The sequence below is a fragment of the Ailuropoda melanoleuca genome, chromosome 10 (genome assembly GCF_002007445.2).
Source record: "Ailuropoda melanoleuca isolate Jingjing chromosome 10, ASM200744v2, whole genome shotgun sequence".
Lineage (NCBI taxonomy): Eukaryota > Metazoa > Chordata > Mammalia > Carnivora > Ursidae > Ailuropoda > Ailuropoda melanoleuca.
Genome location: NC_048227.1, coordinates 79,229,108 through 79,243,550, shown reverse-complemented (window position 1 = coordinate 79,243,550; position 14,443 = coordinate 79,229,108). Strand labels below are relative to the sequence as shown.

Below are 14,443 nucleotides of genomic sequence, written 5' to 3'. Positions count from 1 at the left end.
CTTATTACAAAGAGCTGCCCATAGGAGAAGCAGTTGATTACAAATCATCATATGCAATTTGAGCTTTTATCCCTGTGATTTTTTCACTTTGTGGTTTATATTTGAAATGATTTCCTATTTCCTTGTCTCTACCTTCTTCCTCCACACGGTGTGTCTACACTATTGGTCAGCAATCACAAGGCCTCCACCTGTACTGGTTTTAATAACTTTTTCTGAAAGTTGCCTTAGAGTTCTGCCAAATAAATTTCATCCGCACCACAGTGCCTACGATTTAAGTTGGATCATTAATGTTCGGTGAAAATCCTTCCAGTAATTCTTCTGTGAAATGTTAAGAAACAAAGAGAAACTTTCTTTTACCTGATGGAATGGAAAATACATAAGTACGTGTAACAGCCATGTCCACCATCTCTCCTATCTGGGATTACGTGGTGGGAGGGAAAAGAGGAGGAGCAGAAGGAGGGAGGACTGCTCCTGAATCCAAGTCCAGCTTTAAGGCAAACTTGGAATAGGAAATTTTAATTTTGGCTTTTTCTGACTTTCTTCTTAGCTCTTCTGTCCACATTCCCTGACACACCATGTCCTAGATCCAACTATGGACAATTAGCCAGGCTCAACATGTACCTTGAAGGACAATATGATTCAGTAAAGACAGCTCCTCTTCACCATCATTACAGTTTTCATTCTCTGTACTTGTTTATAGAAAAGCAAAGGTGCATAATAAATGCATATTTGAAGTACTTTCATGTCTACCATAGTATTTTTGCTAATGCAATCTAATTGCTGGTCTTGAGACAAACACTTTAGGCTGTATCCAGGGAGAGATACTGGTTGCGAATAGCACTGTCTGGCTCCTTCTTCCTGAGAGTCCCAAAAGATGGTGGACACCACCACGTGGACCTCTCCCTTCACACTTGAGGACCGGGGTGTCCAGCTGTCTTGGTTGGTAGAGTATGTGACTTTTGATCTCAGAGTCCTGAGTTCAAGCCACATTGAGTGTAAAGACTATTTAAAAAAAAAAAAAAGTTATCACAGATGAAGACCTTAAAGCTGACTTGCCCCACTTCTAGTGACAGACACTTCCTACCCAGTGATTCTTGTGCTACTTTTGACTTCCGCTCAGTTCCGGCTTTTAAAAGTCTCATTTGGGGGCTCCTGGATGGCTCAGGAAGTTAAGTCAGACTCGGTTTCGGCTCAGGTCATGATCTCAGGGTCGTGAGATCGAGCCCACATTGGGATCCATTCTCAGAAAAGAGTCTGCTTGGGCTTCTCTCCTTTTCTCTCCCTCCCCCTCTGCCCCTCTCCTTGTGCTCTCTCTCTCTCAAATAAATAAATCTTAAAAAAAAAGTCTCATTTGTTTCTCTACTTCTGAACTATTTCTCTGTTTAAGAAATATCATGGTGCGTGCACGTGTGTGTGTGTGTAAGAATAAGTTATTCATCACCCTTATTAAAGGTAGTAAGGCATACTTTATTCAAGGGAGGCTACTATGGTGTGGTTTGTAGAGTAGGGGGGATTGGACTCAAATCTGACTCCCACAAACTCCAGTTGGGATCTATACCCAAAGAATAGGGTGTGGGGGCAGTGGGTGGAAAATTACTCAGAGGAAACCCCAGGGTTAAAGGGAATTCTTGCTACACTGACTCATCAGAATTTTTGCTGAAGGCAGGCCAGGACGATAAGATGTTGAAGCTGGTTAGATACAAAGGGTGGAGATTTTTGCTGAACTGACTTAGCAGGATTCTTGCTCAAACTGGATTTTACAAGGGCAGAGAGGGAAGCCCAGGTTCGGGTCTAGTTAAGCACAGGGATTAAAGGAGCCTGATTGAAATCTGGTCAAAGGAGAGAGCCTTGGTCATTTGCCCTCCCAGAGGCTTCCCATGGAAGCAGCATCAGGGGCTTCCCGAGGGGGAAGGGAGCGCCACAGGGACGGCCAGCTTTTAGTATGTAGAACAACGGCATGTAGCTGTTAGACTGAGGACTGCCTGTAGATCGAAATCTATCTAAATAGAAATGGAATCATCTATCCGGATAGATTTAGCTAGCCAGCTGCATGAAATACATAGCTGTACGCTATGGGAAAATTGTCTCTATTTATTGATGTAGATATTAAGTACTCAATAAAGGACATACAAGGTCATCTATAAATATGCCTCCCCTCCCATCCGTGTTAACTCATGTTCTTGCCTCAGGTTTCACAGCTTTCCAATCTACTCTGCACAGTTATCTGAAGTTAACAACTGTCCTCTTAAATATCTTCCATGGTTTCTATGCTAGATTCCCTCTGTTTTCCCTAGGGGGGAGCACAGATTAGGATTAGAATTAAGGGGCTGCCTTGCCCTGGGGTGTCCAATGGCATTTTACCAGTGAGAAGCACTTGCAGGATGGAAGGAAGTTGAGATGAAGGTGTTTAACCCAGACAACCTCTCTGCCACATCGCCCTGCAGTTGTCTGAGTTCCTTCAGGAAAGGTCATGTGGAGTTCTTCCCTATACAGCTATCCTCTCAAATTCCCGTAACCAGTGCCTTCCCAGGGCACTTTGGGCCCTGCAGGGTGGTGACGCTGTGTTATTGCTGCCTCTGGGTACTAGGCTATTTCTTGCTGGTTTTCTTAATGCTGCCCACGTCTTTGTATATAGTCCCTTTATTAAACTCTCCTCAATCACCCAGCCTGACTGCGCCATCTGTTTCCTGCTAGACATGTGGCGAATGTAGCTTTTCATGGCTCTGAGATAAAGTTTTGAAATTCTCGCCAAAGGCATCAAGTCTGTCCACGCCCAACTTGGCCTTTCTTTGTATTTTCATATTTAGTCATTCTTCTGGGGTCCCTACTTCTCTGAAGGCATCATTTGTCCCCAGTAAATCATTCCTCTGCTTGCCCTACCTGAGGGTAACTCACCCTCCTCTCCCACTTGGTTTCTCCTTGGGGGAGGGGTATAACTGGAAAGGGGCAGGAAGGAATCATCTGCATGCTGGACATATCCTATGTTTCTTCTGGATTACGGCTGTACGGGTCTATATGTATTTAAAATCTCATAAACTGTATGCTTGATATTTGTGCATTTACTGGGTGTGTGTTGAACAATGAAGTATAAACAGAAAAAATAATAATAACACATTTTAAGTGGGAATCACAAAGCTATGGTGATAAATGCCCTAATATGCTAAATTCTCTTAAATACTACAAGTAGTGAAAATGACAAATATACAAAGATTACTTTTAAACTGAACATAAACTATACTAATACTTTGGATTTCAATGACCGCATTTCTATAACTAATTCAGAGCTTTCATGAGCATGAGTTATAAGGGTTTTAAAACCCTGCCTACAGCTAGATAAAGTTTTAATTAATATGTTTGAATGACATAAAGAAAAATAAAACAAAGAAAGCTTGTTTAAAAATCTCTTTAATTTTTCTAAAGGGAATGCATACATATTAAAAAATGCAAAAGGATCCAAGGTCTGCACACTAAAAACTAAATTTCCCTCTAGTCTTTGTCTTTTTGTCTTATAAACCTCTTTTTTAGAGGCAATCACTTTCCTACATATCTTTCCGGACATACACGGGCATCTCCACAAACAATCATATATGCATATACTGTTCTCTCACACTTATAAAAAATGACGAAATACCTATACATGCTATTCTGACCCTCAGTTGTTTCAATTAATATACATCTCAGGGGTTCAAGCTATATCAGGAAAAAGTTTTGCCTAATTTTTCACAAAGTCTGTAAAATATCCCGTTATTTGGAAATATCATAATTTATTTCCAATTATTAGGAACATGCTGTTCCTGATTTCTGCTGTAACAAGTCATACTGCTGTAAATATCCATGCGAACATGTACACATTCATTGCTGTATATCAGTAAATACCTCAGCTGTTTGTTTTTTGATATTTATTTTACTGCATTTCAATGATTACGTTATTTCATGTCTCCGTCTGTGATTAAGTACGGTGCATAGTTATCGATGCCTACCCAGAGGGATATGGAACAGAACAAACACAGTGATAAACTGGAATTAAATCCTGTCCTCTAAAAATTTGAATCCTAGTGGGGGAAAAGAAAACATATGGGCATAGCAGCATTGTCCACAATAGCCAAATCGTGCAAAGAACCGAGATGCCCTTCAAAGGTTGACTGGATTAAGAAGCCGTGGTCTATATCTACAATGGAATATTACTCAGCTATCAGAAAGAACGAGTTCTCAACATTTGCTGCAACATGGACGGCACTGGAGGAGATAATGCTAAGTGAAATAAGTCAAGCAGAGAAAGACAATTATCATATGATTTCTCTCATCTATGGAACATAAGAACTAGGAAGATCGGTAGGGGAAGAAAGGGATAAAGAAAGGGGGGGTAATCAGAAGGGGGAATGAAGCATGAGAGACTATGGACTCTGAGAAACAAACTGAGGGCTTCAGAGGGGAGGGGGGTGGGGGAATGGGATGGACTGGTGATGGGTGGTAAGGAGGGCACGTGTTGCATGGTGCACTGGGTGTTATACGCAACTAATGAAGCATCGAGCTTTACATCGGAAACCAGGGATGTACTGTAATAAGAAAACATAAAATAAAAAAAAAAGAAAGATGTTTCCATAAAAAAAAAAAAGAAAACATAAGGGCAGATGAACATATATTTTGCAAAGCTTCTCAGCTATAATATACCTAACCTGAACCATTTAAATTTTGTGTTTAATTTAGATCTATTAGTTCTTTGGTGTATGAAGAAAATCCTGTTGAAAATTCAGATGTGTAGTTTGTAAGTACCTGTTAATCTGGTTTGCCCTTCCTTCCTTCCTCTCGTTCTTTCTTTCTTACTCTATTCTTTGATCTTTATTTTATTCTATATTACCTTATTCTTATTTTTTTCTTATTTTTTTTTTTACTTTATTCTTACGTGTACTTTATCCTATACTACTTTATTCATCTTGGGGGATGAGCACCTGAGAGGGGTTCACTGGTAAATGAATGCCAAGGAGAGAAAAGATCTAAGATCCAAAGGATGCCACTGTTTTTCCTTGGGCAAACGAAGTTCTTTCAGTAATAATCAAGTCCTGGTGCTCCAAAAGTCCTTCCGCCCTCCATGGAGCCCCAGGAGAGCTGCGATGACGGGTGGGACAGCTCGGAACCCACTGCAGCAACCAAGTGTGTGCCTTACGCCTTATCATCATCATCTCGGAAGTCACTGAGCAGTTATTTTCATGTAAAATAATTTTGTTTAGTCAAACACCACTGAAGCATTTGAGCCTCAGCTTGAGCCTGGACAAACTCTTAAAGCCATTCATAGGTCATAAGTCCTCCAACGTCTCTTAAAACAGTTCCATAATTAATTTCTTCCCGTTAAAATAACAATTTCCCTTTTTACTTTCCTGACTGGACCCTGCCTGATACAATGAAAATTTATAAAACTACACTATGACATCATTAGTGCTCTGTCTAGGAGGAAGTTTGGAAAGAGAAGTTTCGCAAACCCGGAGGAGCCTAGAAAGAAAACCCAACATCTTCTAACCATCCGCATTCACTGAGTATTTAGATATAACAGTTTTGTGTCCTTTATGGAGTCCAAAATTATCAATGTAAACAACTTGAAGCTTGGTGTTCAGAACTGGTGTACCCTAATAGAAACACTTTCTTCCAGGGGTCATGAAAACATCCACATGGTGACAGAAGTTTTCACTTTTCATTTGGTTGGTTTGAAACATGGTTCTTACTGCTTTTTGCTTGGCTGAGACCTTCATTTGGAAAATTATGGACTTAACTGCTGTGTGAATATCACTGAACTGTGCATGGCAGCAAAAGGAAAAGATACAAATGAGTCAAATTTTCACTAGGGATTAAAGTGTTTATTTTCTATTTTTTTAAAAGTGATGTGCAGTTGTGCATTTAATTAAATTAACTAATTTATTAATTAATTTTTCTAAAGATTTTATTGATTTATTTTGGAGAGAGAGCGAGAGAGCATGAGTGGGAGGGGCAGAGAGAGAGAATTTCAAGCAGACTATGAGCTGAGCACAGGGCCTGATGCAGGGCTCGATCCCAGGACCCTGAGATCATGACCTTAGCCAAAACCAAGAGTCAGAGGCTTAACCGGCTGTGCCACCAGGTGCCCAGGAATTAAAGTGTTTAAAAACATCTATCATTTGGTAGTAAATGGAGTGAGCATTTTTTGGATTTTAACTAAATTTTCTCCTTCCTCACTCTTCCTTCTTTCCTTATCCTCCTCCCTCCTTTCCTCCCTGATTTCGTTTTTTCTTTTTTCTCCACTTTGGGCTTCTATGAGGCTAGTCCATGCTGTTCCTTTGAAGTCAAAGGGACAATCACACAAACTGGTTCACCCTCCCAGGGCCAATTCTCTGGTGACCTGCTGTAATCGCTTTCCTGGCAGCACACTGCGTGTTGTTAAAGGGCACACCTGTCCAAAGTAGGACAAAAGAAGGTAATGCGGCCTCAGGAGGCATACTCTGTGTATATGTACTGATGACAGCATAGCCTGCCAAGAGTCTACCCATAAGAGCTTGGCCCAAGTGCCTTTTCTGGTCGGGTATCAGCAAGGAGGAGAGCCACCAGGCACAATGCCCAGTTGCGTGGTAAGAAATCTTAGCGCAACAGATAATTCATCTCTCAAAGATTTTAGCTGCAAATTATCTCATTAGACAAATTCTGGTAAGCCAGAGAAGAATATATTAAAAGGCAAAAAAGATAGCTACATTTATCTTTTTTTTTTTCATGTTGAAAGGAACCAAACTTCAAATACTGATCTAAAAAATTAATCTAGATAATTAAAAAGAACAACAACAACAACACGGAAATTCTAAAGAGGCAATGACAGGAGGACCCACAGCAGTTCTTTCTTAAATGTACTTCCCAAGTAAGCTCCCTTACCTAAGAAACTATTCTATGAGTGAGATACATCACAGGAAGATCAAAATTTTTTTTTTTCCCACAGAAAGGGTCTCAGAAGTAAAACGACTGTGCTATGTCACCAGCAAGAGAAGAAAAATCATGCCTGATAAAGCAGGTATGATACGTCCTTTCCTTTTTATATACAATACATTATTCAGCTGAATGGATATTTTCCTTCTTGAGGGAAATACATATCTATTAATAGAATTTTAGGTATTTAATGCTTAGGGAAAATTATTGCATGAATCCTTTTTCATTTTTTCTTTGCAATTCTGAGGAAATCATTCTTTCAGAGTCCTTGAGTCTGTTTCCTTATTATGTTATTTTTTCCCTTTAAGAATTAAGTTTGAACTAAAAGACAATGCCAATTCTTCCTCCTCTCCAGAGTTGTTTGCAAATGTTTTTTATTACCTCCTACCAAAAATAACCAATGATTTCCTATGCTTGCATCCTGCGATTGCTTACCATGTTGTCACTCATTTGGCCCTGGAAATGTTATTGGTTAAATAATAATAATAATAATAATAAAAATATAAGGTAGAATAATAATATTCTCTGATAAAAGTGAGTTATCATAGTGGGTTTAACTTTGTTTAATCGTATTAAAAATTACTGTATCTGTTATGGAAGTGAATCTTCAAAGTAAAAGAGTCTATTCTATTCTGTTCTTTTTTTTTTTTTAAAGATTTTTATTTATTTATTCGACAGAGATAGAGACAGCCAGCGAGAGAGGGAACACAAGCAGGGGGAGTGGGAGAGGAAGAAGCAGGCTCATAGCAGAGGAGCCTGATGTGGGGCTCGATCCCATAACGCCGGGATCACGCCCTGAGCCGAAGGCAGACGCTTAACCGCTGTGCCACCCAGGCGCCCCTATTCTATTCTGTTCTTAAATAACAAACAAAACCCCAACTGCACTTGATTTGGGGACAAGTTCCTTGTTTAAGGAAGCAGTAGACCAGCAGCCCTTTTGCTTTTGCTTTCTTGTTTTTGTAATTTGGGGCCAAGAACTTACATGTAGGGGCTTCAAGTATTATTACCATTGGCATTACCTTCACCATTCACCCATGTAATGACTTTTTAAGTGAATGTGTGCATCTTACTCTTTCTGTCTTACTCTGACACTTACATGTTTAAACCCTTCCCTGATACATATAACCTTGGATCAGAAACTTGAGATGATGCTATTAAGTTCAGGCAGCTCTTTCATACCCTGTTTCCTCCCACACAGAATAAATAAGTAGGATGAAATAAATGACATTTACTTTACAAACCTAAGAGGTTAAGTTATGTCAATTCTTTCAGGCACTCAGTTTTCAAAAATGAAACTTCAAACTCCCCAAATTATACCATGAACTATTGAAACATATACATTTTGTACAAGGAATACTGTGTCCATGGGTAGAGAGTGACAAATGCTTAAGTAATTTTGTGGTACTTGTTAGCTACCTTTAAAGATAACTTTTAAAATAATTAAAGAAAAAAATTTTAAATTCACAAAAACAAAGAAGATAAAAAGCAGAATAAAGTTAATTTATTAAAGAAGTTACTTTGGTGTTTAAGATTTCATTATATTCTATGGCTTAGGTGATAAGTGATCAAATAATTTGTACTGTGTGTTCCAAAATCGGTAATAAACAGTTTAAAAAGGACTTGAATACATCTTTGTCCTTCTTACCTCTTACTTCTCTGTGTTTTGGTTTCTCAAGTTCAACTCCATTGCATGATATTTGATTGACACAACGAAAACCTATCTGAAGAAAAATGCGAATCTGAGACATTAAATTATTATATCCAGAGCAAATAAAACGTGCCATAATGTTAAAATTTCAAATAATACACATTGGGAAAAATTGCTGAGCTATCGTAGCAAATACGGTAAATTATTTTCAAAGATGCTTGCATTCTCACTTAATGTATTCTTCTCAGGCCAAAGTCCACTTCTCCAACCTGGCTGTAGGTCTCAGTAATGCTTGTCCTCGGTCATCAGAGCCACACATCCAGTGCTGGCACTGGAAAAACAAATCACACTTCAGTCATACTCTGGGTGAGTCAGTCTCATTATTTTCACATTTTCAGGGCAACAGCATAAATTATGTAAAGGGACAGTTTAAACAATGAGCTCGCCTGCATATCAAATCTGTTACCAATAGAAGCCTTGCAATCTGTGGACAAGGAGACTGCAACTTAAATTTGAATGCATGGATGCAGTTGCTATATGAAAGGAGATAACCCACGAGACTTACAGAATCTTTCATTTCAGTATTCCTCCCTGCCTTTTTTCCTGACATTACTCACGTATATAATTTTGTAGGCTTTAGCACGTTTCAGTTGACCATAAATTGCTCTAAATGCTAAAAACTATACTGTTCACATTGGAAAAAGAAATGTTTCTTAAATTGAATAGGCTCTATCAAGCAACAGGATCCAAAGCATTTGCAAATACCCTCAAGAGAAATTAAGGGAAAAGAAAAAGCACAATCTTTAGATTGTAATTATTGTTTGAGCTAAACACTAAATAATAGTTCCATTGGTCCTCGTTATTCTTGAGGGGCTTTTATCAGCAAAATGGTTAATATAAGTGGAGCAGAGAAAATTCTTGATCTGTCTATAGATTTGGAATCCTGAGTACGGGGTGCGTCTGAGTGCAATCGGACCGTGGGCATTTACCTGGGTCACTTATGCAGCCTTAACTGAGGTACTTAGATGTTGGATGACAATATTTATTTAGTTGTCTTTAGTTCCTTCCTAGTTAAGGGACAGTCTTTGGACTAATAGTATTGTCATCTCCCCAGAGCCAGTGAGAAATGCAGACTCTCAACCTTCACCCCAGAATCAGAATCTGTGTTTTAAAAGATTCCTAGGTGATTCCTATGTACATTGAAATTTAGGAAGCAGTGCTCCTGGTAGATAGGGAGTTCAATTTGGGATTGGACATGCAGCTAGCTGGGCCTTTCTGAAAATTTGCCCGCCAACAATTTTCATTGTTTTTCCTTTTTCTTTAACAGAAAGGAGAGAAGCATAGTACTTTTGCAAAAGACGAATAGTATCTACAGGACAAAGACTATGAATTCATCTGACCTTTGGAACCCTCCAGAAGTACAATTTTGCTTTGCTTTGGTCAACAATTCATGCCCTCGAAATGTGAGGTCTGTGCTGAGTGTGTGTGCCATGTACGTTGTCGTGATCGGTGTGATAGTGATGACCATGTTGGGCAACCTGGTTGTGATCATTTCCATTGCCCACTTCAAGCAGCTCCAGTCCCCAACAAACGTCCTGATTCTCTCCATGGCCACCACTGACTTTTTGTTGAGCTGTGTGGTCATGCCCTTCAGTATGGTCAGGTCCATCGAGTCCTGCTGGTATTTCGGAGACCTCTTTTGCAAAGTCCACAGCTGCTGTGACATCATGCTCTGTACCACCTCTATTTTTCACCTCTGCTTCATCTCAGTGGACCGCTACTGTGCTGTTTGTGACCCTTTGCATTATGTCACCAAAATTACCATCCCCGTAATAGAGGTCTTTCTGCTCATCAGTTGGTCCATTCCCATCTTTTTTGCCTTTGGCCTGGTATTCTCCGAGTTAAACGTAATCGGTGCAGAAGACTTTGTTGCAGCCATTGACTGCGCGGGTTTGTGTCTATTGATATTTAACAAGCTCTGGGGGGTGCTGGCCTCCTTTATAGCCTTCTTTCTCCCTGGGACTGTAATGGTGGGGATTTACGTACACATTTTCACAGTAGCTAGGAAGCATGCTAGGCAAATTGGCATGGGTCCTGCTCAGAAACAAGGAGGGTCAGAAAGTAAAATGAAAATATCATCCAAAAAAGAAAGCAAGGCCACGAAGACTTTAAGCATAGTCATGGGAGTGTTTGTGCTGTGCTGGCTGCCCTTTTTTGTCTTGACGATCACAGACCCTTTCATTAATTTTACAACTCCTGAAGATCTGTACAATGTCTTCCTCTGGCTGGGTTATTTTAATTCCACTTTCAATCCCATTATATATGGCATGTTTTATCCCTGGTTTCGCAAGGCATTGAGGATGATTGTCACGGGAACCATCTTCCACCCCGACTCTTCCACCCTAAACCTATTTCCTGCAGATGCTTAGGCAATGTTTCCCATTCTCCAAGATTCTTTCCTGGTAGGGAATTTTGGATGCTCTTTCCCCCAAATCTAGGGCCACGGACTTAGAACCTCAAATAAAAAGAAACTCTGTCCCGTGCCTTGCTGATTCCTGAATTTACAAAAGTAGGGATTTAGAATTTCATTCCTTTGGTTTAAATCAAATGAGGATCTTCTTTTTTTCTTGTAAACATCCGAAGAGGGGACACAGTTGGTCTTCACACTCATTGACAGCCACACTGAATTTATTTAAATCTTTCTTAAGATTATTGTTTTATCTTAGAGGAGTGGGGGAGAGAGCTTGCAAACAATGGAAGCCTGGATTATTGAAGTGTGAGTGATGTGGAAGGGGAGAAGGAAGCAGACAGGCACAGCTACCTTTTTCTTTTTCTTTTTTGGTTCTGACTTAAACCTCTTTCAAAAAGAATTGACGTGAGCTTTGTAATATTTTGATAAAATTGAACAGTCTTATTGAATAAAAAAAATGAATAAAGAAATAATTCAGGAATGTATTCTCTCTTTCTCCTGATATATAATTGTATATATATACACATACGAATGGAGAGAGTGTGTGTATACATGTAGGTGGTATTTGCACCTCTTTGAGTGTCTGTGTGTACATGCTAATTATTCACTAGCTTGAGCTCCATTCACAAACTGAAGTTCCTGACCTACCCCAGAGCTTTAGGATAACACTTAATGCCTCAAATGTCTCTTCATGTCTTTTCCTGTGTTTCTCTTCTTTCTACCCCATAAACTTATTTTATCCTTTACAATCTTCTTTTCATCCTTCACNCTTCACACCATCTCTCTAATCTGGTGGTTCTCAACCAGGGACAGATTTGCCCCTTGTGGACGTTTGGCAACATCTGGAGACACTTTTGGTTTTCACAACCAGGGAGGGAGTGCTACTGGCATCTAGACGGTGGAGGTAAGGAATGCTGCTAAATGGTCTACAATGCACAGAGCAGCCCCCACAATAAAGGATTATCTGGCCCCAAACTTCAACAGTTCCATGGTTGAGAAACCCTGCTTTAACCTTAGCTAAGCTCACAGCTTCAATATTCACGTCTAGATTGATGTCTCTCAAATATATTTATTTTCAGCTGTATCATTTCTTCCAAACTTGAGTCCCTCATTTTTTACTACCAGTGAAGTATCTTTTTGAATGCTCCATCAAGATCTCAAACTCAACGCATCCGGCACCCTCTCTCTGTGCACACCCCACCCCCCCAAACCTCTTTCTCTGACTCCTGCTTTGTACCAGAGTTGAACGTATACAGGTGCCTCACTAGACTGTAAGCTTCTTTGTGTGACATTATGTCTTTGTATTTTCCATTTTTGTATCCCACAGTGTCTGGTATGGTTCCTTTCCCATAAAAATATCTAAACATGTTTACTGGATAATTGAAACAGAAACTTTGAAGAGAATGGGAGTTACTCAAATTCACAGAAATAAACAATTATAAAGCAAAGAACGTTAGACAAGTAGGGGCTCCTTCTCTTGGGAGGAAGATGGAAGAAAGAGCCTATTTATAAAGAAGAAATGGAACTGAATTTAATTCTTGTTCTCTCTGGTCACATGTGTACAATGTTGTATTAGGGAACTTGGGGACAGGGCCAACAGAGGCACTGTGGAAAATGACTTACTGACTGAGAAACATTTGCAACCTTCAAAATGAAGCTTTCATGCTCATAGAGTGAGCTTTCTGAGAATAGAAATCAGATCTTCCCTTCCCTTTCCTGATGACTCAATAGTGAAAGTGTTTTATAGAAGGATTTGGTCATGTAGAAATATTGTTCACTATCTCATAGATTGACATATTGGGAAATTTCTTAAATGGAGATATTCAGTAGAAGTGTCTTCCAGCTCAATAGGATATATCTGCAAACTTAGAATTGTTTATATGTTTATATAAACTTAGAATTTATTTATAACCCTCGCCTACTTTTGCAGTAAGTAAGGTTGCTCTTCAGAATGATAACTTTCAGACACTGGTAGGTTGCAAAGAGAAAACTTGTTATCATTAGCAGAGGTTTTAATGTTAAGTGCATTTTATTACAGTAATTCTTACAGTAATATCAGAATATTTGGTTAACCAAACCCCTTCCATTCTATGATCTGGCCAAGTGACATCATACATCCAGGCAGGACATCTTAATCCTTGAGGTTTCTAATGTTCATATATGTGTGTATATATATATATATATAAATCCCAAATGCTATTGTGAACCTTTTTACTTTTTTTGACTCTATCCTCACTGTAGACTATCTATTGGAAATGACTCATTATTCCAAGACACATTTAATAACATCTCTATTAGGCTGAGAATTCCCAATACTCTCTGAATCTCTGTGTTCTGTTGAATATAGAGCCTCCTATGGGGCGCCTGGGTAGCTCAGTGGGTTGGGCGTTTGCCTTTGGCTTCTGGCCACGGTCCCTGGATCCTGGGATCAAGCCCCACATTGGGCTCCCTGCTCAGTGGGGAGTCTGCTTCTCCCTCTCTCTCTGCCCTTCTTTCTGCTTGTGTGCTCTCTTTCTCACTCTCTCTCAAATAAATAGATAAATTAAAAAAAAAAAAAAACCAGCCTCCTGAGGACCGTACTTGTAATTTGGTCATTTGAATATAACATATTTAGGTCTTGAGATGTTTCAGCAAATTATTATTATTATCAAAGGACAGGATTTGAAATCAGAATTAGGTTTTGAGTTGCTTAGTAGAGTATTGGTTTTTTCGTTAACGATTGTAGTAATTTAATCTTTTGGGAGATTTCCTTTGCCCTTAATCCTGAAGGCAGCATGCCAGAGGCTCAGGTCCTCCTTCCTTTTGAAGAATCAGAGAGGCAGGAGAAGTTCCTCAGGCTCTAGGCAGAGATAGATTGCCCTCCTGGATCTGAGGAGGCAATAGATAGAACACGGCACGATAACAGGAGTGTTTTACCACCTGCTTTCCCTGATGAGTCTTCCTTCCTCTTTAAGGATTCAACAAGGCTATTTGAACTGCTAGAGCCTGGGGACTGAACAGGAAGTGCAGCCATTCACTCAATACATACTCATTTTGTCATTTGATCCTCAGAATAGCATAAAATGTTACTTAATATCAAGGAACTGGGATCTGAGGCCATAGGGTGGTCCTTTTTGTAGGCCAGCATTTTCTTTTGCCCACTAAAAGCATAGCTAAATAGAGAAATGAGAGAACAAGTGGAAGCTTCGGCTGCAGTCATAATCATTCCTTACCTTCACAAAGAACTTTGTCATTTGCAAAGGATGCCCGTGAACATCAGCTCAATTATTTCTCAAAACAGCACCGCATGCTTTTCCCAAGTGGGAGGTGGCTAGTCCAAGGAAAAGTGAATCATTCCATTATTATTGCAAACCCAGTGCTCTTCTTTCCAGAATGTATCTTGGTTG

At 39.5% G+C, this 14,443-nt stretch overlaps 1 protein-coding gene across 1 annotated transcript; it reads left to right on the top strand.

Moving 5' to 3' along the window:
• The first annotated feature begins 9,972 nt into the window (after window positions 1-9,972).
• On the top strand, window positions 9,973-11,016 carry LOC100468099 (trace amine-associated receptor 4). Its single transcript, XM_002923034.3, has one exon. The coding sequence runs from the start codon at window positions 9,973-9,975 to the stop codon at window positions 11,014-11,016; it is 1,044 nt and encodes a 347-aa protein (XP_002923080.1).
• The last annotated feature ends 3,427 nt before the right edge of the window (window positions 11,017-14,443 follow it).

Bases quoted from the DNA above. Each gene is read 5' to 3' on its own strand.
- LOC100468099 (XM_002923034.3), top strand. From the start codon at position 9,973: ATGAATTCATCTGACCTTTGGAACCCTCCAGAAGTACAATTTTGCTTT.